At 37.4% G+C, this 27,883-nt stretch overlaps 1 protein-coding gene across 1 annotated transcript in view; it reads left to right on the top strand.

The window, feature by feature from the left end:
* The window catches only part of ABI3BP (ABI family member 3 binding protein), a 163,858-nt gene that overhangs the window by 66,610 nt on the left and 69,365 nt on the right, over positions 1–27,883 (top strand). Inside the window, exons 11-23 of the mRNA XM_074163979.1 lie at positions 4,371–4,451; positions 5,715–5,789; positions 9,437–9,502; positions 9,986–10,065; positions 11,022–11,109; positions 12,367–12,432; positions 12,815–12,880; positions 14,508–14,582; positions 16,577–16,642; positions 17,150–17,236; positions 25,236–25,301; positions 25,684–25,749; positions 27,422–27,496. Of these exons, the coding sequence (XP_074020080.1) occupies positions 4,371–4,451; positions 5,715–5,789; positions 9,437–9,502; positions 9,986–10,065; positions 11,022–11,109; positions 12,367–12,432; positions 12,815–12,880; positions 14,508–14,582; positions 16,577–16,642; positions 17,150–17,236; positions 25,236–25,301; positions 25,684–25,749; positions 27,422–27,496 (957 nt within the window). The remainder of the gene's footprint in view (positions 1–4,370; positions 4,452–5,714; positions 5,790–9,436; positions 9,503–9,985; positions 10,066–11,021; positions 11,110–12,366; positions 12,433–12,814; positions 12,881–14,507; positions 14,583–16,576; positions 16,643–17,149; positions 17,237–25,235; positions 25,302–25,683; positions 25,750–27,421; positions 27,497–27,883) is intronic.

Raw genomic sequence — 27,883 nt, 5'->3', positions numbered from 1 at the left:
GAGTCAAAGGATGAAGAATGGCTTTCCACACACTTTATCGACCCACATTTCAGAATTGTTTAAGTAGACATACGCATGTCTTCATTTCCTGTAGTCTGGCTTTTATCCTGTAACTGAGACTGAAGTCTTGATTCTGCTGTCATTAGAGACAATAGTTGGCTTCTGCCAACTTTGCTGAAAGGGGAGAAAGGAGGCTTAAGCAGTGGCAAGACTTTAAAATGAAAAAAGAGTTTGAGGAAGCAATACAGCAAAGGTTTCCTTTGGTTTAGTTTAGGTGTTTTATGTGATCTTGCTGGCATTGCTCTATTCCAGCCATAAAGTATTTCCTGGCTGGCTGAAATAGTGTAGTATGTTATTCCTTTGACATCACATGATTCACACAGATACTGCCCTTAAATATGACTTAATTTATTTTATTCCTTAAGTATATGCAAAGATACCATACTTTACATTAGCAGACCAGCTCAGTCTTTAATTAAAAGAAACAAACAGAAAAAACCTTCCCAAAGAATATAAAGGGTATAAAAGAGATGTAGGATGAAGTAGTGCAGCAAAATCATGTAATGATTGACAACCATCTTTTAGACTAAACAATCCCTCTTTTTTTCTCTCTGAAAATGTTTGCAGAATTTTATTTTCCACTTGATAGACAAGTGTATTTGCTACATTCTAGTTTTAACCATTAACTCCTTTCTGCAAAACTTTCATATGGATAGCTCTTTTCTGTTCATCCTGAATATTTAAAGGAAAACAAAGATGGTCCCCCAACAGGAATTTATTATCTGAACTTTACAATTTTAGCATATGTGTAATAAACAGCTTGCTTTTAATTGTAAATCTGTGGGTACTTTTAAAAAAAGTTGTAAAGAATATTAATTTTTTTCAATTTTTTTTTTTCTTTACAGTTCAATGTCTCTTATAGACTTAAGTTCTGCAATTGTTTTACTAAAATATTTACTTTGTCTAAGTAACTGCAGAACAAGCAATCTACAATTATATTTTATAGAGCTTTCCAATTTTTTGAGAAATGTATGCATGTATTTATGTAATCAGCTCTCCTGCAAAATCCTAATCCTCAAGCTTGCTTCATCTAATCAAAACACATCATTCCTTGTGGTGGAATTTACTGGTTAATGAGATAAACAGTGTGAAATCTGACACCAGAACTGATATATCACCCGGGCAGGTGAGAATCATGCCATCCAGTTTCCTTTCCTTTGTGTTCTGTAATTATGTTTATGTACCTGGCATGCAGTAATTCTAACCATAAACATCATCATCTCTAGAGATAGCACAGGATGATATGATTATGAAGTTGGATAGTATTTCATTATACATCATAATAACTGGCAAGTGCTGTCTTTTTAGTGACAAATTATATATAACCATTAGTTACAACGAAACACATTCTTACTGCTATTACACCATTAGTTTACTGAAATATTTAGAATAATTTTCATCTTCCACTTCATGCTTCCTCTGTAGTTTTGCTTCCATGTCTCTTTTTCTGTGGTGACCATTCCTGTTAGTTTTTCTCTGTTGATCACAGCACCAATGTCTCATGTTAGAGTATGTCACACTGTTTACATTGAAGAATGTAGCAGGAAGCAGGGAAATGAAAGTGAATCCTTTAAAAGAAAGAAGTCCTTTGACTGTAATTTCTGTCTAGCCATAGCATATGCAAATATAACTTGAATACTTCAGCATTTGAGCCAGATTTCACAAGGAACTTAAGCGAGAGATCTGAGTACCAACCTTTTGCAAGGGTTGCATCTGAGAGACCAGGTAATATATAGGCCCAATTCAGTTTATCAGTAAGATCTACTTCATTATATTTAATGCAAATTTCTCTATTTGAAGATCATACTGGATTCTTTGAATAAGGCATAGTAATTATTTGCTGTGAAAGTTTTAAGGACTGGTGCCAAATGTGGCAACAGATGGCTGATCTAAAAGGAGCTGTGTGCTGTAGCAGCCGTTGTGTCATCAGTCATGCAAGAAGCGAAGAAAGGATCTTGAAGTAGCTGGGCTGCTCTTGTATTCCACTGAGTATTTGTCAAAGGGTGTGTTTCGTGATGTGATGCAGTTCAGTAACTTTTTTTGGTGTATTTGTCAGCCATGCATCCCATCATTTTCTTAATTTCAGGCCTCCCCTCCCTTGGCATGCACTTCCATGGAAAGACCAGTTAGTAAGCTCTTTCATGGTTTGTTTTTGCCAGGCTTGTTACAATATTTTCCACTTAGGACTAATTTATTCTTAACACAACAGCACAAATTCATAATGCCTTTTTTTTTCTTCTTCCTTCAATATTTAAAATGATGCCTAATATACCTCAAGCTACCACAATATTTTTTTTCTCTCAATTGAATCAAGTGTGAGCTCTTTTGTTAACTTCACAGGGAAACTGGATCTAACCAATGGTTAGAAGTATCAGCATATTTGTCAAGACATGGAAGAATTAGTTTTAAAAAAAAGAGCAAGTTATTTCTCTATGTAGGAGATTGTACCAGAAATTTATCAAAGTAGATTTGTAAAACAGAAAATAGGCTTGAAATGAAAAGTACCACCTGTGAATCCAAAATAGGCTTAATGTTTAGTAGGAATAACTCCTTTGCTGCCATGTTTCTCAAGTTCTATTCCTCCTGTCCTTCTGGCCCCTGAAGGCTTCCCCTTGTGCTCATGTGGGATATGAGAAGGGGTGAGATTAGTGCTTCCATCAGAATATCTTAATTCCAATTGTGGCGGAAGAAGGGAACATGACATCCCTACAATATTCCATGCAAAACAGAGTAGAGCCTGGTTTCTTTTGTCGCAGTTCTACACATGTTTCTTGTTTAGCTTGCTCAGCTAACTTAGCTGACAAGAGATGTGCTTCATATGAGTGTAAACCATCTGACCTCTAAAAAACCTAAAGCATAATGAGTTCTAAATTTCTATATTTACTTTTTTGTTGGATTTTCTGGGTTTGTTTTTTTTTCATTATTACATTTCACCAATAAGAAATGTTAGCTTTTGAAATACAGTATGGGTTTCTTTGTTGTTGTTTCTGGATCTCTTATGGGTGAACACAAGCTCCCACAAGCTTCATAGAGATAAATTTCTTTAAATTCTCTGTAGAATGAAATCCTCCTTCCACTGATGACAGTAAGAGCACTTTAACTGACTTACCAGAAGCTGAACTGGGTTCTAAGAAGGCAGCATCTGTGGAGATGCCAGCTTTTGTGGCACTGAAAAGCACCATACTCTGAAGCAGAAAATATAGTATAATGGTTGTAACTGTAGTAGCATCTGTGTAACTATTTAGAATCTGGAAAACAGCATGTTTTCTTTGGGAATGAAATAAGAAGTTTATAAACCTACGTAATCAGTTCTTGCTTGAAGCATGCTCAGTTGACTGTGGAAAAAGTGTGGAGAGCACACAGGAAAACAAAACTGGCTTCTATTGTATCTCAAAAAGAAAGTGATCTTTTATTAAACTGAATGAATACTAAATCTTAGTGCTATATTGATGCTGATCACCAATATTAAAGATCTCCTCTAAATACTAAGAGATGCTAAATACTGTGCAATTTGCTCTGTGGAAAGAATTAATGCTTTTATCACATGCAAAACTGAGACCTTACTATCCTGTGTTCCACATAATTTTATAATCTGAGATTACCTGCTGTATGTACTGTATGCCTGATTAAACACTGTGGGACCTCCAGCAAGATGGAAAGGAAAAAAGTGATCTTGACTTACATACCATAGGAATTAAATGTTATGTGAAACAGTTGGAAGAGTATAATTATGCACTAGTTTATTAAAATATGGTCAGCAATTCCATTTAGGAACATTTAATGTCTGTTTAATAAACTGCCTGTGCTTTACCCTGAAGAAGTAGAATTAGAAGAATGAATGAAGTCAAAAGCCTGCTATATTATTACTAGAAAGATGAAAGAGCTAAGGTGTTCTAGGTGAATCTTTATTCTTTTCATGATAATTTTTTATTAGAAGGATTAAAAAAATGAGAATAGCAGGGAAAATATTTGTAAATACACTTTGTGGTGTAATGGATCTTGTTTATAATGTGCAGCATAATGAATTTGGAAGGCTGTAATGGAAGTACAGTGTAAGCTTCTGATCTTAGCTTTGCTCTTTGTGACTTTTAGTTTGCTTACGTAAAGGTGCAACAAAATAAATCATAAATATCATATAGATTTCACATCTGAAAACAAAAATAAATATTAATCATGACGGAGTCGAGCTGTTGCAGAAGTTATTCTAATCAGGTGGCATTAAATGGTGGTAAGAAAAGCAGCTGGCTTTGGTCAGTAGATAAAGAAAAGCTCTGAAGAATTCTAAATTAAACAAAGCTTCTTTCTTCTAGCTCAGGCTGAGAAAAAACATGGACCTGAGGAATATAAATCAACACCTAAACCCGAATTGGTGCAAACTCAAAACATACTGGGTAACTAATTTTGCTGCTTTTTTACCTTCTTAGTACATTAAATGCTTTTTTTCATCTCCAGAAGAATTTTTCTACTACTTGCTGCATCCCTTTTTATACTGACTCCAAAGGAAGTTCTTATTAAAATTTTCTGGTTCCCTTTGTCTTTCCAGCAACTCATACGTGAAATGTAAAGCAGGATACATCTAGCTCTGGCTGAACTGTGGCTATTATACATACGATTATTGATAGCAGATTTGACTGAGTGATTAAATTTTATTTTTCAAAGTAATGCTTTCTTTGTGATCTGCATGATTGACATCACATAACATTTCCATCAGTAAAATTAACCTCAGTGACAGAATTGAAATAATTCCCTCCTTGATTTTCTTCTGATGACAGTTTCATTTAAATAGCATCAACGGTGATGCAAAAGGAAAATTTTATATTGCATGTGACATGATGTAGTTGTATTTGTCCTGAAGGAAAAAAGAGCTCTGCTGATTTTTTCATAGAGATGTCTCAGAATGACAGATTTCTGATCTAAGTAGTAGTATTGTTAGTTTTGTGATTTGTAGCAGCATCTACTTACTTTTTGCATTCAGAATTCTAAATTCTCCAATGTTGATTTTATTGCCTCTATTTTAATCCCCAAACCATGCAAAGCTATTAACACAAATTTAAACTTAAGGTTGTGGTTTTTTAATATTTTTTTTTGTAAACAAAAGATCATCAGCATTTGCAGGACTGAGATACAGATCTTCCCATGAAGAGGACTGCTAATGCTTCTCAATAAACATATTTTTACATAATCCTATTGATTCATGTTAATGTCCTACTCTCTCTTTTGTCCTTTTTCATTTACAGTTGCAAGCAGGTTTCCAGAATTTACTAAAGCTAACCATTAGTCAATCTAATTTTCAATCTAACTTTCAATAACTTTTTTAAGCATAATCATCTTAAGATTAAAATATGAAACTTAATCAAGATGTGCCAGTGCTTAATTTCAAAACTAGGTGGTCACAGTTACTGATGGATATTCATTACCAAATTCCTGTGATCGATGGGTCTTTCTATTATGACTAGGGAAAAGGTGATTTCATTCATATTCCACACACCTGTTTAAGTGACAAAGTTAAGTGTTTTTTTTCTAGGTTGGAACTACTTTTTTGTATTAAATATCATTGGTTTCAGGAGTGAGTGGTTTATAAGCCAAAATATAGTTCCATACTATCTTGTAATATTCATAATTAAGTAAAGCCTCGATTATTTCTTTTATCATAGCTTCTAATGAAATACAGCCACTTGCTTCTGGATCCAGAATCTCTGATGCTCCAAAAAGTCCATTGACAGAACTTGGTAATTACTTTCTTTGTAAATTTGAGTAAGCTTCAGTGGGAAATGATCTAATTCTTTTGTTGTTTCTGTGGCTGGTAGGTTTTAATGCTTCAGCTGCAATAATAACATTCTGTATGTAAAATATGGTAGCTGTTAGCTTTTTCTTCACAAAATTTGCAAATTTCTTCTTTCATTCTAAGTGTGGTTTTGCTAATCCTTCATTTTAAAAACCAGCCAAAAAACCAAGAACTCATGAGGCTATACGGACTAACTTTTATCTATAGAATGATGATGGCAATTTATATTTAGCTAAAATCTGTACTCTTAGTATAATTTTCTTTGAAATATCCCATGGGCTTCTGAGACTGACTGTATTTCACAGTTGGGAGTACTGTTCCAGTCAACATCAGTTCTGTGGGTTTTCATGTAGTTTTCCAAATATTTGTACATTTGTTTAAAATAGTGCCATAATTTGTAGATCTTGTTGTGGTTTAAATATTCGTAAGTGTTTGCTTATTTCTGGATTCCTTAGTTGTTTGGTGATGAACTTCAGGACGCTTTAGAAAAGCCTGATATTTGAGAAAGTATGGCATGCTCACATTTTCAAAATAGTTTTACTTGTGTTAGGGCCAAAATGTTACGGTCAAAATCTTCTTACAGGCAAAGAGGAAACACACCTTTTCTTTCTGTTTTTTTAAAGTTATATTTTATATGTATATATACACATACATTCACAGGTATGTAGACATTTATAGACCTATGTATTTACATATATGTATATGCATATACATGTATATGTATATAAAGCCAATCATTTATTGTTAGTGTAATGGAAATCTTAACAATCTAATTCTAATATCTATTCAAGATATCTAATTCAAGAATCATCATTAGTCCAGACTTAACTCCTACAGTAAAACAAAGAATATCAATGCACATGGAGTACTTACTTACAGGAAAGCCCTCAATAACAGCAGTAATATAATTAAAATAGTAACACTCAAACTTCTTAGTTTCTACCCTTTTTCCTGATGTATTGCACACCCTTCCACTACACTTCTGAGTCCTAAGCTTTGTGATTTCATGCTTGTGTTGATGATGAGTGGGGATGTTTCAGCAAGTTATGAGCATCTGGAGTCCTGTGCTGGGAGGAATATGGCGTTCATGTTTGATGATTTCTTCCTCCTCTCTTGTTTCTTCCTTCTGACACCTTATATCTGAATTTACTGTATATGGTGCCATTTGTGTATGTTAGATACTATTTCTGTTGTTCTGTTGTTACTCCTAAAGTATTTTTTGTCCAGCTCCAGGTGTGCAGTTTTTATAACTGACCATCACTGATCTGTTTATGGCATGGGGTCTCCAGTGCCAAGCCTGGTCTGCATCTCTTATCATCCTATGCCTCTACTCTACACCATATCCTGTGTATTCCCTTCTCAAAACCTCTGCTTTCTTAACAGGCCTGTATTTCTCTACACTGTGTCGTTGTGTTAGTCATAAATATCTCATTCTGCCAAAACAACTGCTTGTTGCTGCTATCTATATATACCACTATTACACTAGTTAACTAGAGTGACCTTGAATCAATATGGATTTATATTTCACTAAGCATTAGTCAAGAAGTTATCATATAGTAACGTCGGTTTATTTTGATGGCATACTTTTACTTAATGCGTTCTGCCAAATCATTTCCAGGAGCATCTCTTACTTCTTGAAATGCATATTTGAACCTAATTCTCAAAAACATGAAAATTATCTTCACAATTTTTTCTTAATTTGCTACAATTTTTGACAGCTCTTTTCCAGATATGTTTGAGGGGATGGAGACATGTATTTGTTTTCACTATAGTGAAAAAAATTTGCTTAAATCCAATTAGAGGCAGCATTGAAGACAGACACATTTGGTGATTTAAGAACCAATTTACTATAATATAGCTGAAAACTTGAAAATTATTAGGGATGGGAAGTATTTTTGCTTTCTGCTGGGGAACAATAACCTAATCCTATATTTGTCTCAGCAGTAAAGGAAAAATAATAACAGTTGAGGCAAAATACATGTTTCATTCAAGTATTTATTCTGGTTTTGTTCTCATGTCTTCCATTCCTGCCAAATAGTTCCACTTAGCAAAAGTGGGATTTAATTATGTGAGGCTGGGCCCAGCCATTGGGTCAGCTGGAGAATCTGTGCTCCCCATGAAGTCAATGCTGAAGTCAAAGATATTCTGTGAGAGCGAGGAGGGGGAGGTCCTACAGAGAAGATCTCTCTGCACTGTGCCTCTGCATGCCTTGGTCACCTGCTGTCATAAAATCAGCAAAGAAAGCAAAATTTAATTTCTGGGGTGTAAGTGTGTGTGACCTGTATTCTGCCCTAGTTCCCCTGTAGAACTTTTTTCTTTATTTTTCTATCTATCTCGATTGTACCAGAGGGAGATATCTCCTTTGTTTTCTAAACTTCCTGTGTGGTCGGTATATTTTGAATTCAAACCTTTCTGAAAAGATAGCTTTGTTAACATGCCTTCAGTGTTCTGATGCCTCAGGGAGATCTCTCATAGTTCCTGCTGGATGTAAATGGATCAATGGAAGCTTTTGCCAAAAGCCGTGAATCATATGGCTTTTGTTGGTATTATTTTCTTCTTATAAATATAAAGAGAGTAGTTCCAGTTGGAAGGGAACAACAACAACCATCTGGTCCAACTGCTGAGTCCAGCTATATCAGGATAGCAACCTGGATTCATATTTGTTAATGTGAGAAGGTGGATTGAAAGGAAATGGGGAAGCAGATCCAATATATGAAATAAAAGCCTGTTCACTTTTTGGCTTATATTCATATGGCCTACATTAGACATGAATCCTACATGTTTGGATGTTTTTCTCAATCTCAAGCATTCAGAGAAGTTTAATTTTAAAATTCTGGTATAACTGCTTTTCAAAAAACCTCATCTTGATAAAGACCAGTTAAAAATATAGATTGAAATTTTCTCTTACAATTATATTATAACCTAAACAGACATAAGTGTCTGGTGCAGCTAAGTTTACTGGGAAGAATGGTACTTACTGGCCTGTACACACAGTTGAATAGGATCTGTTTCTTAGAAGCAGGACAGTAGTGCAAAACCTGCACACGGTGGAAACTCCTTCATGATGGCCTTTAGGTATGAGTGCCCAATTCCACCTTGATTCCCTATTTTCATTAAAGCACACTTGAGGTTATCCATACTTCAATGCGAAATAACCATAAGGTCTTTGTAATAGTCTTAGTTACAGCATAACAGATACAAGATGCTCTCTACTAACTTCCATGATTATTTTACTGACTTCATTGTACTACTCTTTTTTATTTTTCACCTTTTCCCATTGCACCTCCTTTTAAAATAGTTATACGTGATGTAACAGTAACCAGTGTATACAGACCTGTGAGTGCTGTGAAGATCAAATGCATTGTGTTTGGGTTGTAGCTGCTTCTCTGTGAAGAAAAACCTCTTAAGTATTATGGATTCAGCCTGATTAGATAATGTATGGCAAAGTTTGAATGGGGTAAAAATTAATTGAAAGAAGAGACCTTCAAACCAAACAAAAACTTACTAGTTGAGTTAAAATTAGATTTTGTACTACTTGAAAGGAGAGTGTCGGTCTCGGTGTCATAAATTTTTTTTCATGTTTGCTCTTAGCTACTCAGAGTCCAGCCTTGAAATCCCTATCTCTACCTTCTGCAGAAACCAGAGAGATGGAGATGGGTAATCAGCAGATTATTTCCATGATTTTTTTCCATTATCTTAGCATCATGTAGATCTGCAAATGGTAATTTTAAGAGCTGCTTTAGAATCTTGGCTACCAACGCTCACAGAGAGCTGCTCATTCACCATTCTTGTGCCTAACTAGCTGAAAAACCTATTTGTTACTGGCTTAAAAACTGGTTAAAACAGTGTTGTCATATCTCATCATGAGCTATTTCTTTTTGTATAGCTGCAGCTCTTATCCTAGAAAATGTAATAAGAATGCAAGAATTCTTTCAGGCAGAAGACTGTATTGCAAGCCATCATCTCCTGTTGTCATGGCACAGTTGTCTCAGTTGTCTCGTGTCTCACTTTCAGGCCATCTGCCATCTTGCTTAGCTTTGCGTTAGCATCATCTGGAACTGCACAGCCTTCACTAAGCTATTTGATGCTAATCCATTAAGTCACAGGTCTCAGCATTTTAAGCTCAGATTCTTTTTTCAGCTTTTGAGGAAACACAGCCTGTTTCTTCAGGATCCAAAACATCTGGTACCACAGAAGTGCAACCAACCAGATCTGGTAATGATTTCTCATAAGATTAATCCTCTTGACAGTTAGTAATTTTCAGAGGAGACATAGTGCCTCTCATTAAATAGTTTGTTCAGTTTGACATAAATGAAGAATAACTCCAGGTATGAAATTGCTGTATCAAATAGCAGGTTTCTTTATGACATTTTATATGAAATATTGAACTAGTAGTTTAGAGGTTTTTCCATATTTGGCTGCAACATGTAATTCTTAGCTTTAAAATTAAATTGGACTTAAACTAAATACTAAATTTAAGTAGACCTGTCCACGCCTGAGTTTCGTAAGTGGAATATCCTGATTTGCTCAAGTCCTCAGAGTCCTAAGAAATTAATGGAAACTTCAGAAATTCCAACACCTTTTGAAAATGTAGCTCTTCTTTTAGCCTTTCTGTATAAACGTAGACATAATTCTAAGTGCCCAGATTTTGAAACTGGCACTATAAAAACATGTAATTGAAGACTGAGACACTGGCTCGTTGGTCCTTAGGAAATTTCTGTCATGTGTTTCTCTTATTTCATGCATGAGTTTGTAAGAGCTAGTTATTTACCTGGGACCGCTGACAGTTATGCAAAGAAGAAGAAAAAAAAAAAAGTAAGATGAGAGCCTGTTGGAAAGATTTCACTTCATTAGCATGCCAATAGAGTAACGCCTGATGCATATGTTTTTGGAAGAAATTAATTTTTGAAGGAAATCCATTATTAACGGGGAGATTGAGTGCAACTGTCAGCTATTCATATGTCTGACAAAAGACAGGTTGTATGTTTCATTTGGTACAGTTCCTGTTTTGTCATCCTTTTCATGCTTGAGTTTCAGCACCTGATATCCTCCTTCTTGATCCTTGGAATTCTAGGCAAAAATTCCATGCTGTCCCAGTTTGCTAATTTTTACTCATAATTTGTTCTCCTTTTTTGAGCCATTGTAGTTTTGAGGCAATGAAGCCTTTTAACGCAAGATTATCTTTCCGGATTTAGGTGAAAGGAAACCTCTTTCTTCAAGGTCCACTACATCTGGCATGCCAGAAATGCTACCAATCTCAGCTGGTAATGATATCTCTCTTCACTGTAGCTCTCCTGACATCTAGGCAGTCTCTCAAAAGACACAACAATGCTTTGCTAAATTGAGGGTTTATTCTGACTTGCTCTGTATAAAAATGTAACTGGAGAGAGAGAGCGCAGTTGTATCTGCTGCTATGTTTGAGAAATTAGGAACGAAATGTTGGAATGATAAGATTAATTTTTCTTATGTTTGTAAATGATTAACTAGATTGTCCTGTGGGGCTGTCATCTGTTGGTTTGTTTTTTGTTTTTTTTTTGTGAAGGGTTGCCTATATATGGAGGCCTGTTATTTGGAATGGTTAAATAAGAGCTAATGTATCAAATATGGTCCTTTTGTACATTGGATGCAAAAGCTTCTCCACAGGTGTAAAAAGCTTTAGCTGCTGTTCTTAAGAGCACTCTGTGAGATTTTAACCATGGGAAAAAGCCAGTTACTGATTTGGTTGGTGAGCCATTGAAAGGTGCCAGAAAAAGAACACATAGAAGGGAAATGAACAGAAGGGTTTAAATTTCTAAAGGCTGGGAATATAAAAAAATCCCAGAGAATTCACTAGGCACCATTTCCTTATTACCACCAACTTCTTCATCTTTGTGCATGTCTGAAAAATGTGACTAGATTTTACGCTGGTTTATGTGTTAGGTTATACATTTTCTCTGTACAAAATTAGGATAAGAGAGTATAAGGAAGACACTTTAGGGGAGTTACTTATTCTTCAGTGTACGATGGACTGTACAAATGTAAGTAGTTGAAAGACATGCTAGAATTCTGCAGAAAAATTGTGTTTGGTCACTTGGTTGCAGGCATTTCTCTACAGAATCACTGTACTTTATTAGGCGAGGGACTAAGAATTCTAACCCATAGAATGAAGGCCTTGGGAGATTCTAGGGAAAACTGAGAAAACATCTTGAATTTTCAATACAAAGCTGGGTCTCTTGGTTCCCATGTTTCCTCTGCAATGACTGTTGGCATCTTTCAGCAAAATGTAAGGAGTAGTTTGGTGAAGTAGACATTTAGCCATCAGCAGAGCCATTTAGCTACTGAGTTTCTGAGAGTATTGTGGCAGTTGCAAACACGGCAAAATGGTTGACTACTGATTTGGTCATTGAGCCACAAGATATTGCCAGGAGAAGGGATGTATTGCCTTAAATAGGGACATTTGGGATGTTGTGAACTGGTGCTGCTTGTACTGCCGAGGCAAGTCTGTGTGGGTATCTCAAGATCGTTTCCATGTCTGACCGCAGCAAGCCAGAGACCGGACCTGGAATCCCCCTCATCTGCTTCACCAGAAACCACAAGGACTGTGATGGGTAAATAGCCAGCGATTCCCTTCATATGTTGATTACTTTGGCAGTGCTTTGCTCTGCAGCGATGAGCCCGTTCAGGTGTTTTGATGTCCTGAAAAGCGCGTCCACAATGCAATGGGTCCCTTATGGCTTTGTACTAGGACCTGCTCCATTTGTAAGCTTTCTCCTACCTTTGTGGGGGTTCCACTTCTAGGTTTACTCTGTTACCTCGGGCTACCGATGCCACTTGAAAGATAGCATCATGCTACTATGGGGAGTGATGCTGTGACATGGAAGCCTGCCCCAAGCAGGGCCACGTCTCCTTGTTTATAGCTCTGTCTTGATACCACGCACGCGACAGCAGCCTGTCTGAGGATCTGAAGGTGGTGTTTGTGTTTGATCTTAGCTACTCGAAGACCAAGGCTGAAGTCCACCACTGCTTCCTCCCCGGCAATCCAGCAAACCGTGATGGGTAACTAGCAAAACCCCTTCTTTTTCCATTTTCCCCTTTCTCTCTCGCTTCCCATCACGCTTCCCATCCCAGCCGCCTGCCATCCTTGTCATCTTCCATGGAGAGTATGAAGACCTGTTGGTGCAGCTTGGCTTGCCGAAGCACTCGCCACACTTGTTCTGCAGTTCTGTTGTTTGATCCCATGCTTTTTCCATTGCTGACGAGCATTTTTGGCAGGGACTGAGAGACTGCTTGCGTAGAGAACATGATATCGCACCTTGCCTTCACCTGCCATTCCTCTGCTTCTTTGTGTTTTGGTAGCAGTCCTTCTTTCTCTGACACATTCAAATACGACGGCATTTTTACAAGGCACGTTCCATCTGGGCTGGCACAAGAGGACAGCACTGCAGTTCAGCTGCCCACCAGGGTTTCCTGGTCCAATGCTGCAGCGATTGTTTGCTTCACCGCTGACTTTGAAGGCGGCTGGTTGTCATTTCTTCACACCTTTACATTGTCACTACCCGGAATTCGGAACGCTCTGCTCTACAGCAGCTTTTGAGGTCACATTAGGGTTTTGAGAACGATGCGTCTTTTCAGCTTTGGGTGAATTACAGCATGTTTCTTCAAGTTTCAAAGCACCAGCAGCCTTTGGCGCCTGACCGTGCTGCCAACCCAATTTGGTAATGATATTTCTTGCAGATCTGGTACCAGTGCAAGATGGGGATTGTCCCATGAGATGCTGTTGTGCTTTTAGCCAAACTGTTATTTCTCTTGGGCCTATGTTGGGGTGAAGCAAAAGTATAGAGATGAAACTGCCGTACGTGAAAATCCGTATTTATTTGAGGCATTGGGTATGATACTTAACCACAAAGGGTGGAGGTGCTCGTGGCGATAGCTTCTTTCACGTTGGCAGGTGTACAAGACCAGTCCTGTGCCCATGAATTAACAAAAACATTACATGAGCAGGCTGGTAAGCCTACAGATGTGAAGTCAAGTCAAGTTAGAAGTGTAATGACCCATATTAAGTGTCCTGCAGTGTTATTGTGGCAATGTGTTTTGCTTTCTGATCAGCTGAGATATGTCATGAATTTCAGGATCTTTTCCAAGGAAGTTACATTTCTTGCTTTCCATTTCTTAAAGGACTTTTAGCTTTCTTGTTTTTACAGTGGAGAAATCAGATACTTGTATCAGATGCATTGAAAATTGGGTGGGCTGAGGCTATTTCTTTCTCTTTCCCTGTCTGGAGATATTGTCTGGATCCCTTTTTCTGTTCTTTGATTTTTGCCATTTTTTTAAACTGGATTTGTTTCAGTATCATCATCTCATGAATTTGCTTTCTCTTTGCCTCCTTTTGCCCAGCGTTTTTGCACTTTTTCAGTCTTACATTCCTACTAACCTCAAGGGATTTTTTTCCATTCTTCTTTTGATGTTCCATTTCATTTTTTGCATCATACTTATGTGTTTTTATACATCTTTGCATATCAACCTCTTTCTTTTTTAAATTTTGCTTATTTTGCAGAATGTATTTTTATGTTTCCTCAGTTCCTTATTATTTAGACACTAAACCATCGAGTCCATTGTTGCCAATGCAGCCATGGTGTGATGGTTTATGTATCTTTTAAATAACAAGCCACAATTTTTTTTCCAGCCTCACATGAATTTCTTCATGTTACTCCTACTCCCCAAACATCCACATCTGCAAAAATGTCAGAGCGAGAGACTGGTAAATGGCATTTGTTTTATTTCAAATCTTTGATACTTCTTGACATTTAAGTAGTACTATTCCAATGTTTGCTGTTTGTCCTGGCTTTTTAATGTTGACTGCAGTGGTCTTTCATTTGTTCACTAAGGCTTCGTGTTATTTGTAATAATTGCCTGTGTCCAGCAGTTCTAGCCTCAAGTAAGTGATCCCTGATATGATCTGGCTACTTCAGGGTAGTATCATATTACTGAAGGATTATGGCGGGGATAGTTGGGCAGAAGTTAGCAGATGAGAGGAAATTGGCAAGCTTTGATGAATTTTGGGTTGTCACTATATCCTTTTTGGAAGGAATGTTTTGTCTTTAGCTAGTAAGCACTTTTTAAAGAGATTTCTTGTTGAACATTTGTTTCCTATTGTAACTTCTAAAGTAGTCTCTAATATTCAAAAGTCTGGTGCAGTATAGCATTTTGGTATTAAAAATTATTTTTACAGTTATTTCTGCTAATAATTTATTTTTTCTCTCTGTGTATTTATGAAGAACATAGTTTTTTAGGATGAATATGTACATTTGTAATTGAGCAAGAGAGTTTTCCCAGAATGTGGTCATAAAAAAATGTAGAAGGTTGCTGTGAAGTTCTCACCTGTGTTTCTGTTCATGCTAGGATGAATTATGCAAGTGCCATTTTATTACATCATTCTCTTTCTAGGGACCAACTTTAAAATAAGTTATTTTGATTCTGCAGTATACTATACTGAGACAACAAAGCAGGCCTATACAGAGCTGGTTTCTGAGTGAAAAATTAGTTGAAGCAACTTCATCTTCTCTTGATATGTTTACAAGCAGTGTTCAGTATTGTAAGGGCAATGAACATTAATCTTTTTGAATGTGCTTACATAAGTGTTATACAATGCTTCTGTGGGAAAGATGCATGTCTTATGCTTGAAGTATCTTTATTTATAGAATTGTTGAAAATGCACAGATTGATTTTTCAGTTTAATAATTATAAAACTTACTAAATGGACAGCTTCTTGCATTTTTTGCTGTATTGGTTAAGTACAACTTAGTAAACATAGCTACAGAAAAAGAGAATTTGTTAGCGATGTATTTGTGAGAGGCAACGTGCTCTCAAATGCTAGCACACAAAAATGACTTATTTCTCTATCACAGTAACTATTCAGACACCTTTCAAACCTGTTATATCTGACAACAGTGAAGCGAAATTGGGTAAATGATTGTTAACGTTGTCATGTGGAGATTAGCTTATTACAACCTACATACGCTATTCATGTTTTCCCTAGTTTTATTTGTTAAACTTTGGTCACTGTTTTTTTAGTTTCTCATCACAGATAAATTTAGAAAAGTCTTAGCTTTTATCTATTGCAGAATTCATACGGAACACAAACATGATGCAGCTGTGTTAATACTCCATGGGTGGTACTGACAGTTATCCTGCCTCTGCGTGAATGCAGTATTTTTGTTTCCTTTTAAAGTTGAGATCTCTACTTTGTCCAAGGTCATTTCAGTCAAATCAAACTATCTTCATTAGACTTTTAGCAGCTAGTCAAGTGTGACTTCACTCCACAGGTGGCATGTTCTCTCAGAACTACCACAGCATTCTCTTGATGTAAAGAATTGGGCTACTTAGATTTCTTATTTCTTGTCTTTCGACTGTAATCAGTCATGAGTGTTTTTAACATCAAGAGCACCTACTCTTCAGTTTTTCATATACCACTGCCCCTAGAAATAGACTATGTTTCTTTCATGACGGCTGATCAGATACAGACAGCTGGCCTTATAGTAAATGCCTTAAAATTAGATGTTATGCATCAAAAACATCCCCAAAACCAAGACAAAGAATGGAGTAGGCTACCACAAATATCAATTAAAAGTGTTTATACAAGAAATCTAAAATAAATTTAGACCTTTTGGACATGCTAATAAAGGGTCAAAGATTACCTTATCTAAAGACCGATCTCAGTCATTGTTTTAAGATTATTTTCATATTTGATCTTAGCTACCCAGGGACCAGGTCTGGAATTCACATCTCAACCCTCCATGGAAACCAGGGGGAGTGTGATGGGTAAATAGCATATAATTCCATTAGCTTTTCCATCCATTGCCATCACTTCCATTGGCTGTGGACAATGCTAAGATTCATTTAGACAAATTGCTTTCAGGATGCTAGGTTTTTTTGTTGTTTTTTTTTTCTTCCTCCCCCTCCCCTCTCAACTCAGCCATTTCTGTGTATACAAAGCTGAAATAATACTTACCACGCTGACTAAATTGCCTACAAAAAGACCTCTGCTAGCATATGTTGCCTTCAATTTTCTTCTGGTAGTTGCAGTTTTCTTTCAAAGAATAGGTATTTTTAAAAAAGGTCAGTGAGAAGAATTCTACCTAGCATGAGATACCAGAATTGACCCTACTTTATTTCACCAGCTTCAGTGTTTACTTAACACCTCATTTCACAGCTGATTTTTAAAGCTGCTGCCATCTTGCTTGATCTCACATCAGCGTTGTCTTGAACTGCCCAACAGCTGCTGTCCAAATACTGTGGCTCTGAAGTCAGTTCTCATTTTAACTCCAGATTTTCTTTCAGCTTTTGATGAAAAGCAGCACATTTCTTCAAGATCTGAAACATCTGGCATCCAAGAAATGCCATCAGCTGTACCTGGTAATACTTGAAAATGTGATTTCAAATAGAAGTTCTCACAGAGATTTCATCATACTTTTTGGTATATTGTTAGTTAAGCTTAACATGAATCAGAGTATCTACAGAACTATCATAATTAATTTGCTCTCTCAAATACCAGGTTAATTTAGGAAATTTTGTATGATGCTCTAAAACAGTAAATACTCTCTTCTAATTTTGGTCTATTTTCCTAATATATTTACAAGTCTGTATTGCTGTCCTTGATGATAATAGGCTTTGGTATGTCTTATTACATATAGTAGTGTTCTCTTTTTAAGATGCAGCACTGCAGATGGGTAAGAGTGAAAGCTAATATAAGTTTTGTTTAAATCCCTGAGCGGAACTATTCTAATGGTTGAAAGTGTTGAGTAAGTCCCACAGAAATAACAGGATCAATAGCAATGAATATGTAGGCTTCAAAGTAGTGGAGAATGGACCCTTAGGTCCTTTCATTTTAATATATTTAAAGCAGTTATTTAAGTTAGACATTTTGCTGCCTGTAAGTGAGACAACATAGGTCCAAGGCTAATAGAAATAAAAGCATGCTTTTCACATGTATTGCTGTATTGATGGAGTACAACTTTTTAAACTAAACTGCACAACGTTGTTATTAAAGAAAGTATTGGCCTTCTCTGGTAGATGTAATTCAAACACCCTTGAAACCTGTTATACCAGACTTCAGTAAAATGAAACTCGTTGAATGGTGGTATTTTCTTGACATTTACATTACTTACACTTATTAATATATAATAATTTAAAGTATATAGTTTTCCTGTTCTTCCTTGCCAACATTTATTCTTTATGATTCTTCTACTTCCTGTGTTCAGAAAATAAGCTAAAACTTACCAATGCCTTTCAAAATGATGCTGAACACATACAGTTTTATCAGTGCTCAAGGTTCTGCTTGTTTTACTGTCCCTGCATAAAGAAATATGTCATTTCCTTTCAGTAATGACAATTCCGTTCAAAGTCTGTTTCAAGTTGTTGCCTAAACTCCCTTGCAGTAAAAAGTGGACTAAATGAGTATTCGACAGAAAACTTTTAGTAGCTATCCAACTGCCTGTAATTGCAGATTAATGGCAAAGCTTGCAGATTCCAACAAAACATTCTTAAAATCAAGAAATGGAGATGAACTAAGTTTTATGCATTTATTCTTAAAAGATATTAATCAGTATTTATCATTAATGCATCTTCCATGCTGAGTAATAACTTACAATCAAGTGCCTTAAGAGAACATTTCAGTAATGGTCTTCTATATATTGATATAACAGTACATCCAAGTTCAACTCCTTATTCTGTGCACTTTGCCTATAAAGTTGTACTGCACAGTTCAAACCAATTTCCCAACACTTACAATGTTTGGGAGAATGGAGAAAACCATGTCTGATCTAGTCTGGAATTCGTCATGAACGTTTCCATGCAAAGATAAATCCCACATTTGAAGGAGAGTTAAAAATGTGATAAAATATGATAATAATGTTTAATTAACATATTCTAGGCATAGGCTTGATATGAGATGGGAACCATTAGCATGTACAGTTGTTTGCATTTAAAAGACTTCCTTGGAATAACCTAATGAATTCTGGTTTTTATTTTCTTGTGTGTGTGTGTTGAGAATGTGAGGAGCGGGGAGAGATGAGAGAGAATAGAAGGATCTTTCAACTAAAGAAGGGTGGGGAAGTCCAGCCGCACAATAAGGATTGCAGTGAAATACTTGCTTAAATGTTATTTCGTCTGCAGTGGGACTCTTAGTGATATTCATGATCTCTCTTAAAAACCAATTGCTTAGTTGGTCACTTTTTTATTAGTTGTTTTTAGCAAGCGTTTACTTGCCAAGATTCTTCAAGCCTATTTGATCTCTTAGTCATTTCTTGAATTCTGATTAATGACTTAACATTTATTGTGCTCTACAGAGCTACACAACCCGAAAAACTAATGTGGTTTTTCAGGTAATGAACAATACTTTCAATCTTGACTCTTTCCCTTTAAAACCACAGTGTTATCACTTGTGCAGAGACTGCCTATTTCAAGATTACTATCATGTTTGATTTAGCTACCTAGGGATTAGTCCTCAAGTCTACATCTCATTCTTTTTGGAAACTAGACGCATAGTGATTGGTAAGCAATGTGGGATTCCATTTTAGTTTTCATGTCATTGCCACTTTCTTCCTTTTTTCTGCTGTGTACCTTTGCTTCTAAGATTAAATGGGAAGCCTGTTAAAGAACTGTTTTGTGTCAAATACTTCTTGATCAGCAGCTAGAAAGCATTTTTGGTACAAAGTGCTAAGGGACTCGTCTTTTATACCAACTTGAAACAATTTCATTTTTCTGTTGGTGTAATTTAAACTCCAGAAAATGTAAAAGAAGAAGATTCTTAGGAATTCTGCCTAGAATCAGGTATTGGATCCAGTTGCCACCATGTTGGGCTGCATATCTTTCCCTTTATTGACATAATAGAGAGAGGACTTTTAAGCATTCAGTATCTTGCTTGTGTTTGCAGTTGCATCATCTTGAACAACACAACTTCTGCTGGGTAGCGTGTTGTGCTATCCCAGCAAGTGAGATTCCTCAGCATTGTAAATCCAGATTTTCTTTTCAGCTCTTAATGAAACACAGATAGTTTCACAATTCATGTCTAAAGCATCTGGAGTCCCGGAAATACCATCAAGCCAATCTGGCATTTCTTGCGAACTGAGTATTCTTGACAGTGAGGAATTATGAGAAGAGTTCCGCATGTGCTTTTGGTGAAATGTTGGTTTAATTTTCTTTACTTTGGGGAAAAGAACAACTGCAGAATAAAAATTCTGTCAGGTACTACTTTCATTTAAGGCAATGTTTATGATGTTTACAATGCTGGATTATGATTTTTTTTTTTAACTCTTAGTTCACGTTTGCAGTACTAATTGGTCCTAATACCCATAATTGCCATTTACCAATTATATAACTTCATGTAATAGAATTTTATAGTATAATGTCCTGGGCACTTCTGTGCCTGTGAAATACTGTGAGGGTAGTAATCAAACTTTAACTTCTCCATTATATGCAGAGTCTCCTGATAGAGATAACTAATTATTACTTGAAGTTATATTGCTTTTTATTTTATATTTACTTTGTTATTACTATAGTGAAGTTTTGTCGTTATTGGTATTTGAGACATCTTCCTGATCAGTTACAATATTGTGTGTGTGTGTGTGTGAGATATGTAGGAAATTATTTGTAGATTTATTTTCTGTTGACTATTCATGTTCACTTGTGGTTTTAAAACAGTTAAGAAGTTGTTCAAGGTGTAAATACTGCAGTTGTGCAGAATATTCAAGTACATTCAAAACCCACATAATGGGCAACCAGGGGATCAGGCCTAGTCAGCATGGGTTTATAGAAGGCAGGTCCTGCCAGACGAACCTGATCTCCTTCTATGACAAGATAACCAGATTATTGGACGAGGGAAAGGCTGTTGATATTGTATACCTGGACTTTCGAAAAGCATTCGATACTGTCCCCCATACAATTCTTGTGGAAAAACTGGCTTCACACGGCCTGGATGAGCATACAATCCGCTGGGTCAAGCAATGGCTGACTGGAAGGTCCCAAAGAGTGGTGCTCAATGGATTTAAATCCAGCTGGCGGCCGGTCACAAGTGGTGTGCCTCAGGGCTCAGTGTTAGCACCATTTCTGTTTAATGTCTTTATTGATGATCTTGACAATGACATAGGGTGTATCATCAGCAAGTTCGCAGATGACACCAAGCTAAGGAGGAGTGTTGATTCCCAGGAGGATAGGGAAGCTCTACAGAGAGACCTAGATAGATTGGATCATTGGGCCAACATCAATGGCATGAGTTTCAAGGGCAAGTGCCAGGTTCTGCACTTGGGCCACAACAACCCCATGCACTGGTACAGGCTTGGGGAAGTGTGGCTGGAAAGCTGCCTGGAAGAAAGAGACCTGGGGGTTCTAATTGACAAGCGGCTGAATATGAGCCGGCAGTGTGCCCAGGTGGCCAAGAAAGCCAACGGCATCCTGGCTTGTATTAGAAATAGTGTGACCAGCAGAAGTAGGGAGGTGATTGTGCCCCTGTACTCAGCACTGGTGAGGCCACACCTCGAGTATTGTGTCCAGTTTTGGGCACCTCAATCCAAGAGAGATATCGAGGTGCTGGAGCGAGTGCAGAGGAGGGCAACGAAGCTGGTGAAGGGCCTGGAAAACAAATCATATGAAGAGCGGTTGAAGGAGCTGGGACTGTTTAGTATGAGGAAGAGGAGGCTGAGGGGAGACCTCATCACTCTCTACAACTACTTGAAAGGACACTGTAGAGAGGTTGGTGCTGGTCTCTTCGCACAGGTAATTAATGACAGAACGAGAGGGAATGGCTTCAAGCTCCAACAGGGTAGGTTTAGACTGAACATTAACAAAGAATTTTTCACAGAAAGAGTGGTCGGGCATTGGAATAGGCTGCCCAGGGAGGTGGTTGAGTCACCATCCCTGGATGTGTTTAAGAGACGTTTAGATGTGGTGTTGGGGGATATGATATAGGGAAGAACTTTGTAGTGTAGGGTAGATGGTTGGACTCGATGATCCCAAGGGTCTCTTCCAACCTGGATGATTCTATGATTCTACGATTCTATATTTCTCATGAAGAATGACTCTTAAGCTGTGCTGTAGTGACAGTACTTTTATTAGGGAGAAGAAGGACAACACAGTAGGCATTGCAAACCCAAGTTCAGGTTGTTTTTTTTAAATAGATCAAGATTTGGTAGTCCAGGTATGTCGAGGAAAAAAATATATGTTTATTTGGGGAGATAAAAGGTTTGTTGGCTGTCTGCATGTATCCCAAAGAAACAAGCTAATTTCTTTAATATTTTTCTTCCTCCATAGGAAAAATTTAATGCTGAACACAGGAACTCTCCTTTTCTTTTTTTGGTATACTCTGAACCTTGTGTTCTGCTGCAGACCTCTACAGATATTTGCAAATGTTCTATAGTATTCCCCTTTACACAAGCAGGTACTCTGTTTATATTTGCCATCTTAACTGCTGTGTTTAACAGTTCTTCAGCAGTTCTAGTAAAGGTGCTAGCATTGGCTAGGTAGTTCAGAAAACATATTTGTGGAGCTCTTGTTATTCCCATTTTTCAGCAAACAAAATGAAGATGGAGAGGACAGTAAATAGCCCAGAGCCACAGAGAAGTGTTTAGTCAAATAGATCATTGAAAGGGAGAAATTTCTGAACCTTTTTCAATCCATCCACCGGTCAATCAAGTCTACAAACTTTTATTGCATTTTTGAAGGATTTTGTTTGTTTAGACTGGAGGAGTCTAACAGAGTTCTCTCAGAACAAGAGTTCCATGTTTGAAATTTTTTCTTTGTTGGTACATCAAATCTGTGCTCTTCCCCTTTCCCTATAATGTGTTCTTGGAAGTGTGATGACAGTTTCAAAATTTTGATTCCATTTTCTGAGGTATCTACTATCTGACCTATCTTCTGCTTGTGTTAAGAATTTGCTCTATGCTTTTATCAGAAACTCTTTTTTTTCAGTAATATATTCTTATACAAGTAGGTTACAAGGGGTTTTAATCATAATCTTTGTATTTCACTTGTCATTTGCATATCTGTTCACTAATTTCTGGAAAATAAATGTGACTCAGCTCATGCTTGTCTAACACTGTTCGATATGAGATTCTGTCTGAAGTACTCCATAACTCTTCACAATGAAAACTGGCTCCTGTATATCAAGGAGGTGTGGTTCCATTAGAGATTCTTACAGATTTTGGTTAAGAAAGCACAAGTTGTTTTTCTTCTAGTAGATGGCAAAACTCTTCATAGAAATCCTTATTAAGTTCACCTGTATACATTTTTCTGCAGAGAAGCTATTATTTCCTTTCTTCCCAAGCATATATTATTTTAGCCCCAAAGTTCAGATTTTTAAGGGTGAGGAAGAATATAGTAACCAGGGCTAGTTAATTGTTTTTCAGATTAAATATTAGGAGATAATTTACAAAACTTGACAATATCTTTGATGTGGGCTGAAGTTTTGGCTATATATTCATTGATTAGTTCTCATTTTATAGTTTGATAATATTTGTTTGATTCTAGAAAGTGAATTTGGGGATCTGTCATTTCTTGCAGTTAAAAGGCAGCTCTGGAACATCATGACTGCCATTGTCTACTAGGAGCAGTGTTTAGCCAGTGGTTAGGGTATTTTGGTGATAGAGACTGACAAAAAATTCATGTATGATTTATTTGGTAGGAAGAGTATGCCTGAGAAACCACAATTCAAATACTGATTTATTTGGATGTGATTAAAGTGATGCTTTCATATGCATAGAGAGACAACCATAACATCTCAAGACAGTTTCCATCTCTGATCTTAGCTTTCCCAAGACCAGTCCTGGAGCCCTCATCTTTTCCTTCTCTGCAAACCACGAGGACAGTGATGGGTAAACAGTGATTCCATCATAATTTCTGTCACTTTGTCAATACCTAAATATGAAAAGCATTATTTTAAAATTTAGTCAAAACCTTTTTTTTTTTCCTGTTAGTGGCAATGCCAAATGGGTCAGTGAGGTGGTCAGTCATTTATATAAATGTTAAGAAAAGATACTTAATTGTTAAGCTTCTCAAACTCTCTTCATAATTTTCTGCTCTATAAGCCTAGTTCACTAAAAGGTTAACTGTTTGTATTCTACATTTACTCAGCAGGGCCACCTTGATTAAAAAATGGAATAATACTGTAGCGAATGCAAATATTTATGTTAAAGAGCTGAATGTAATATGGGCTTCATTAATTTAAAACTCTGTACTGACACTGCTTTGAAAAACGCTGTTCATCTGTAATATCTGAAGGCGGTTTTCTGGTTTAATCTTAGTTACTCAGAGACCAAAGCTGAAATCTACTTCTCCTTACCTTGCAAGCCAAGGAACAGTGGAGGGTAAATATATTTTCATTTTTTCTTTTCCCCTCCCATCACTTGACATAATTTTCATCTACTTTGAGCAATGCCTAGGTTTCTTCATGCACTTTTACTTACAAAAACACTTGCCAAACTAATGATGTGATTCTGATGTTTGAACTGACGCTTTTTTCCATCACTTGAAAAGTCACTTTTTGCAGGGGCAGCTGGCAAAATGAATATGTCACACAATGTGTATCTCTAGATGCAGTTTTTATTTTGAAAATTCTATCTAAGATGAAATATTCCACTATGGCAGAAATATAATTTCACTTCCCCTTGTCTTGCTATTGATCTATAGCTGTGTCATAGATTCCTTATAGGACATCAATTATTTTCTCCCATTTCATTTCACTAACTTGAGAACTGAAGTTCAAGCTTGACAAATAGATATGTAATTCATTGTCTTGGAGACTAACTTAAAGGAAGAATGTGGATTTCAATGTGTCATGGGAAATAGTGAAGCCTTTCATGGGAACGGTGAGGCCTTACATAGTCTGTTCTTCCTAAAAACAATAATAATAATAGTCACAACAGTGAGAAAATATATTTGCAAAAGTTATTGAACTTTCAAGGAGAGTTGGAGTTGTGTCTGAATATTGACAGGATACTGTGTAATTTTTTCCTTCATGCAGCAGTAAGGAAATATTTAGTATTTGTAGTTGCTTGCATTTGAGTAGTAACCTCCTATCAACTTGAATTGTGAATACAAAGATGAGTCTCTTGTCTCCCATGTTCAGTCTGCAATGACTATTTTTTGGGCACCTTTCAGCAAAATGTAAGGAGTAGTTTGGTGAAGTAGACATTTAGCCATCAGCAGAGCCATTTAGCTACTGAGTTTCTGAGAGTATTGTGGCAGTTGCAAACACGGCAAAATGGTTGACTACTGATTTGGTCATTGAGCCACAAGATATTGCCAGGAGAAGGGATGTATTGCCTTAAATAGGGACATTTGGGATGTTGTGAACTGGTGCTGCTTGTACTGCCGAGGCAAGTCTGTGTGGGTATCTCAAGATCGTTTCCATGTCTGACCGCAGCAAGCCAGAGACCGGACCTGGAATCCCCCTCATCTGCTTCACCAGAAACCACAAGGACTGTGATGGGTAAATAGCCAGCGATTCCCTTCATATGTTGATTACTTTGGCAGTGCTTTGCTCTGCAGCGATGAGCCCGTTCAGGTGTTTTGATGTCCTGAAAAGCGCGTCCACAATGCAATGGGTCCCTTATGGCTTTGTACTAGGACCTGCTCCATTTGTAAGCTTTCTCCTACCTTTGTGGGGGTTCCACTTCTAGGTTTACTCTGTTACCTCGGGCTACCGATGCCACTTGAAAGATAGCATCATGCTACTATGGGGAGTGATGCTGTGACATGGAAGCCTGCCCCAAGCAGGGCCACGTCTCCTTGTTTATAGCTCTGTCTTGATACCACGCACGCGACAGCAGCCTGTCTGAGGATCTGAAGGTGGTGTTTGTGTTTGATCTTAGCTACTCGAAGACCAAGGCTGAAGTCCACCACTGCTTCCTCCCCGGCAATCCAGCAAACCGTGATGGGTAACTAGCAAAACCCCTTCTTTTTCCATTTTCCCCTTTCTCTCTCGCTCCCCATCACGCTTCCCATCCCAGCCGCCTGCCATCCTTGTCATCTTCCATGGAGAGTATGAAGACCTGTTGGTGCAGCTTGGCTTGCCGAAGCACTCGCCACACTTGTTCTGCAGTTCTGTTGTTTGATCCCATGCTTTTTCCATTGCTGACGAGCATTTTTGGCAGGGACTGAGAGACAGCTTGCGTAGAGAACATGATATCGCACCTTGCCTTCACCTGCCATTCCTCTGCTTCTTTGTGTTTTGGTAGCAGTCCTTCTTTCTCTGACACATTCAAATACGACGGCATTTTTACAAGGCACGTTCCATCTGGGCTGGCACAAGAGGACAGCACTGCAGTTCAGCTGCCCACCAGGGTTTCCTGGTCCAATGCTGCAGCGATTGTTTGCTTCACCGCTGACTTTGAAGGCGGCTGGTTGTCATTTCTTCACGCCTTTACATTGTCACTACCCGGAATTCGGAACGCTCTGCTCTACAGCAGCTTTTGAGGTCACATTAGGGTTTTGAGAACGATGCGTCTTTTCAGCTTTGGGTGAATTACAGCATGTTTCTTCAAGTTTCAAAGCACCAGCAGCCTTTGGCGCCTGACCGTGCTGCCAACCCAATTTGGTAATGATATTTCTTGCAGATCTGGTACCAGTGCAAGATGGGGATTGTCCCATGAGATGCTGTTGTGCTTTTAGCCAAACTGTTATTTCTCTTGGGCCTATGTTGGGGTGAAGCAAAAGTATAGAGATGAAACTGCCGTACGTGAAAATCCGTATTTATTTGAGGCATTGGGTATGATACTTAACCACAAAGGGTGGAGGTGCTCGTGGCGATAGCTTCTTTCACGTTGGCAGGTGTACAAGACCAGTCCTCTGCCCTGGCATTGTTTTTTGGCCCATGAATTAACAAAAACATTACATGAGCAGGCTGGTAAGCCTACAGACCTGAAGTCAAGTGTAAGTTAGAACTGTAATGAACTGTATTATCATATCCTTCCCTTTGAGATGCACTTGAATTGTAGGTTTCTCGATGTGGTGGTCATGTTTATTGGTGTCTCACTCTAAGTGATAGAAACTGATTCTGAAGTGTTTGTTTGAGGCACTGGAGAAATATTATATTTTTGTCAGCTTTGTGTCCTGTGTCAGAGTCTTCTCCAATGATGCTGCAATTCTTGCCTATTAATCCTGTTAGGATCCTTCTCTCTTCTCTTTTGCAAGGAAATGCTTTCTGTGTATCAGAAATTGTACATCTCTCCTCTGTCACCTCCATTTTTAAATAGTGTTTCCAAACTGAGTTTTTGTATGTCACATCTTGTTCTGCAAGGCAAACGTGAGCCTTTCTTTGCCTTTCACCACTTTTTTTAGTTAATTTTTATCTGTTCTTTTTTTCATTTTTTTCATCATATTTTCTGTGTCTTTAAATATTTCTTCATATTTCTTGCCACATCTTCATCATTTGCATCACCAGTGCAGCTTCACACATTCATGTTTGAAAATCCATTCCCTGTGCATTTGGGATTTACTCCTGTCTGAAGTGTCTAGTTCCTTAGCAAAGGGTTGAAACCTGTTCAGTCTATAGGTTCAGATGTTGCCAAAAGAATTTTTTGTTTTGTTTTGTTTTATTTTGTTTTCCAGCTTCACTGGACTCTCATCGTATTACTTTCCCTTCCCAAACATCTGCATCTTCAGAAATATCAAAAATCGAGACTGGTAAATTGTGTTTATGATACTTCCCTATCTTAGGATTTTTTTCTCCTTTTTCCTGATTGCTTGGTGTTGTCTGAAACAGAATTTTGTCTGCAGTGTTTGGTAGTTAGGCTCCATAACCATGTGATGATATTCTGTGGTATAGGATCAAATGAAAAACCCACAGGAATCAATATTGTTTTGGGTGGTTATAATCTGTTGGATATAGGGATCGCTAGCTAGATAGAATCATTATGAAGGTATATTCTTGATTGTGAGATTTTACCCTGGGTGATTTTTTTTTTTCAGTTTTCTCCATTACTAAGCATTTTTTTTCAAGTTATGTTATGTTGGAACTTTTCTTACTGGGGTCATAGCTATCCAAGATTAAATTTGTATTCATAGCAAAGG

Source organism: Numenius arquata, chromosome 1 (genome assembly GCF_964106895.1).
Source record: "Numenius arquata chromosome 1, bNumArq3.hap1.1, whole genome shotgun sequence".
NCBI classification, from domain to species: Eukaryota; Metazoa; Chordata; class Aves; order Charadriiformes; family Scolopacidae; genus Numenius; species Numenius arquata.
This window is presented reverse-complemented; position numbering and strand designations above follow the sequence as displayed.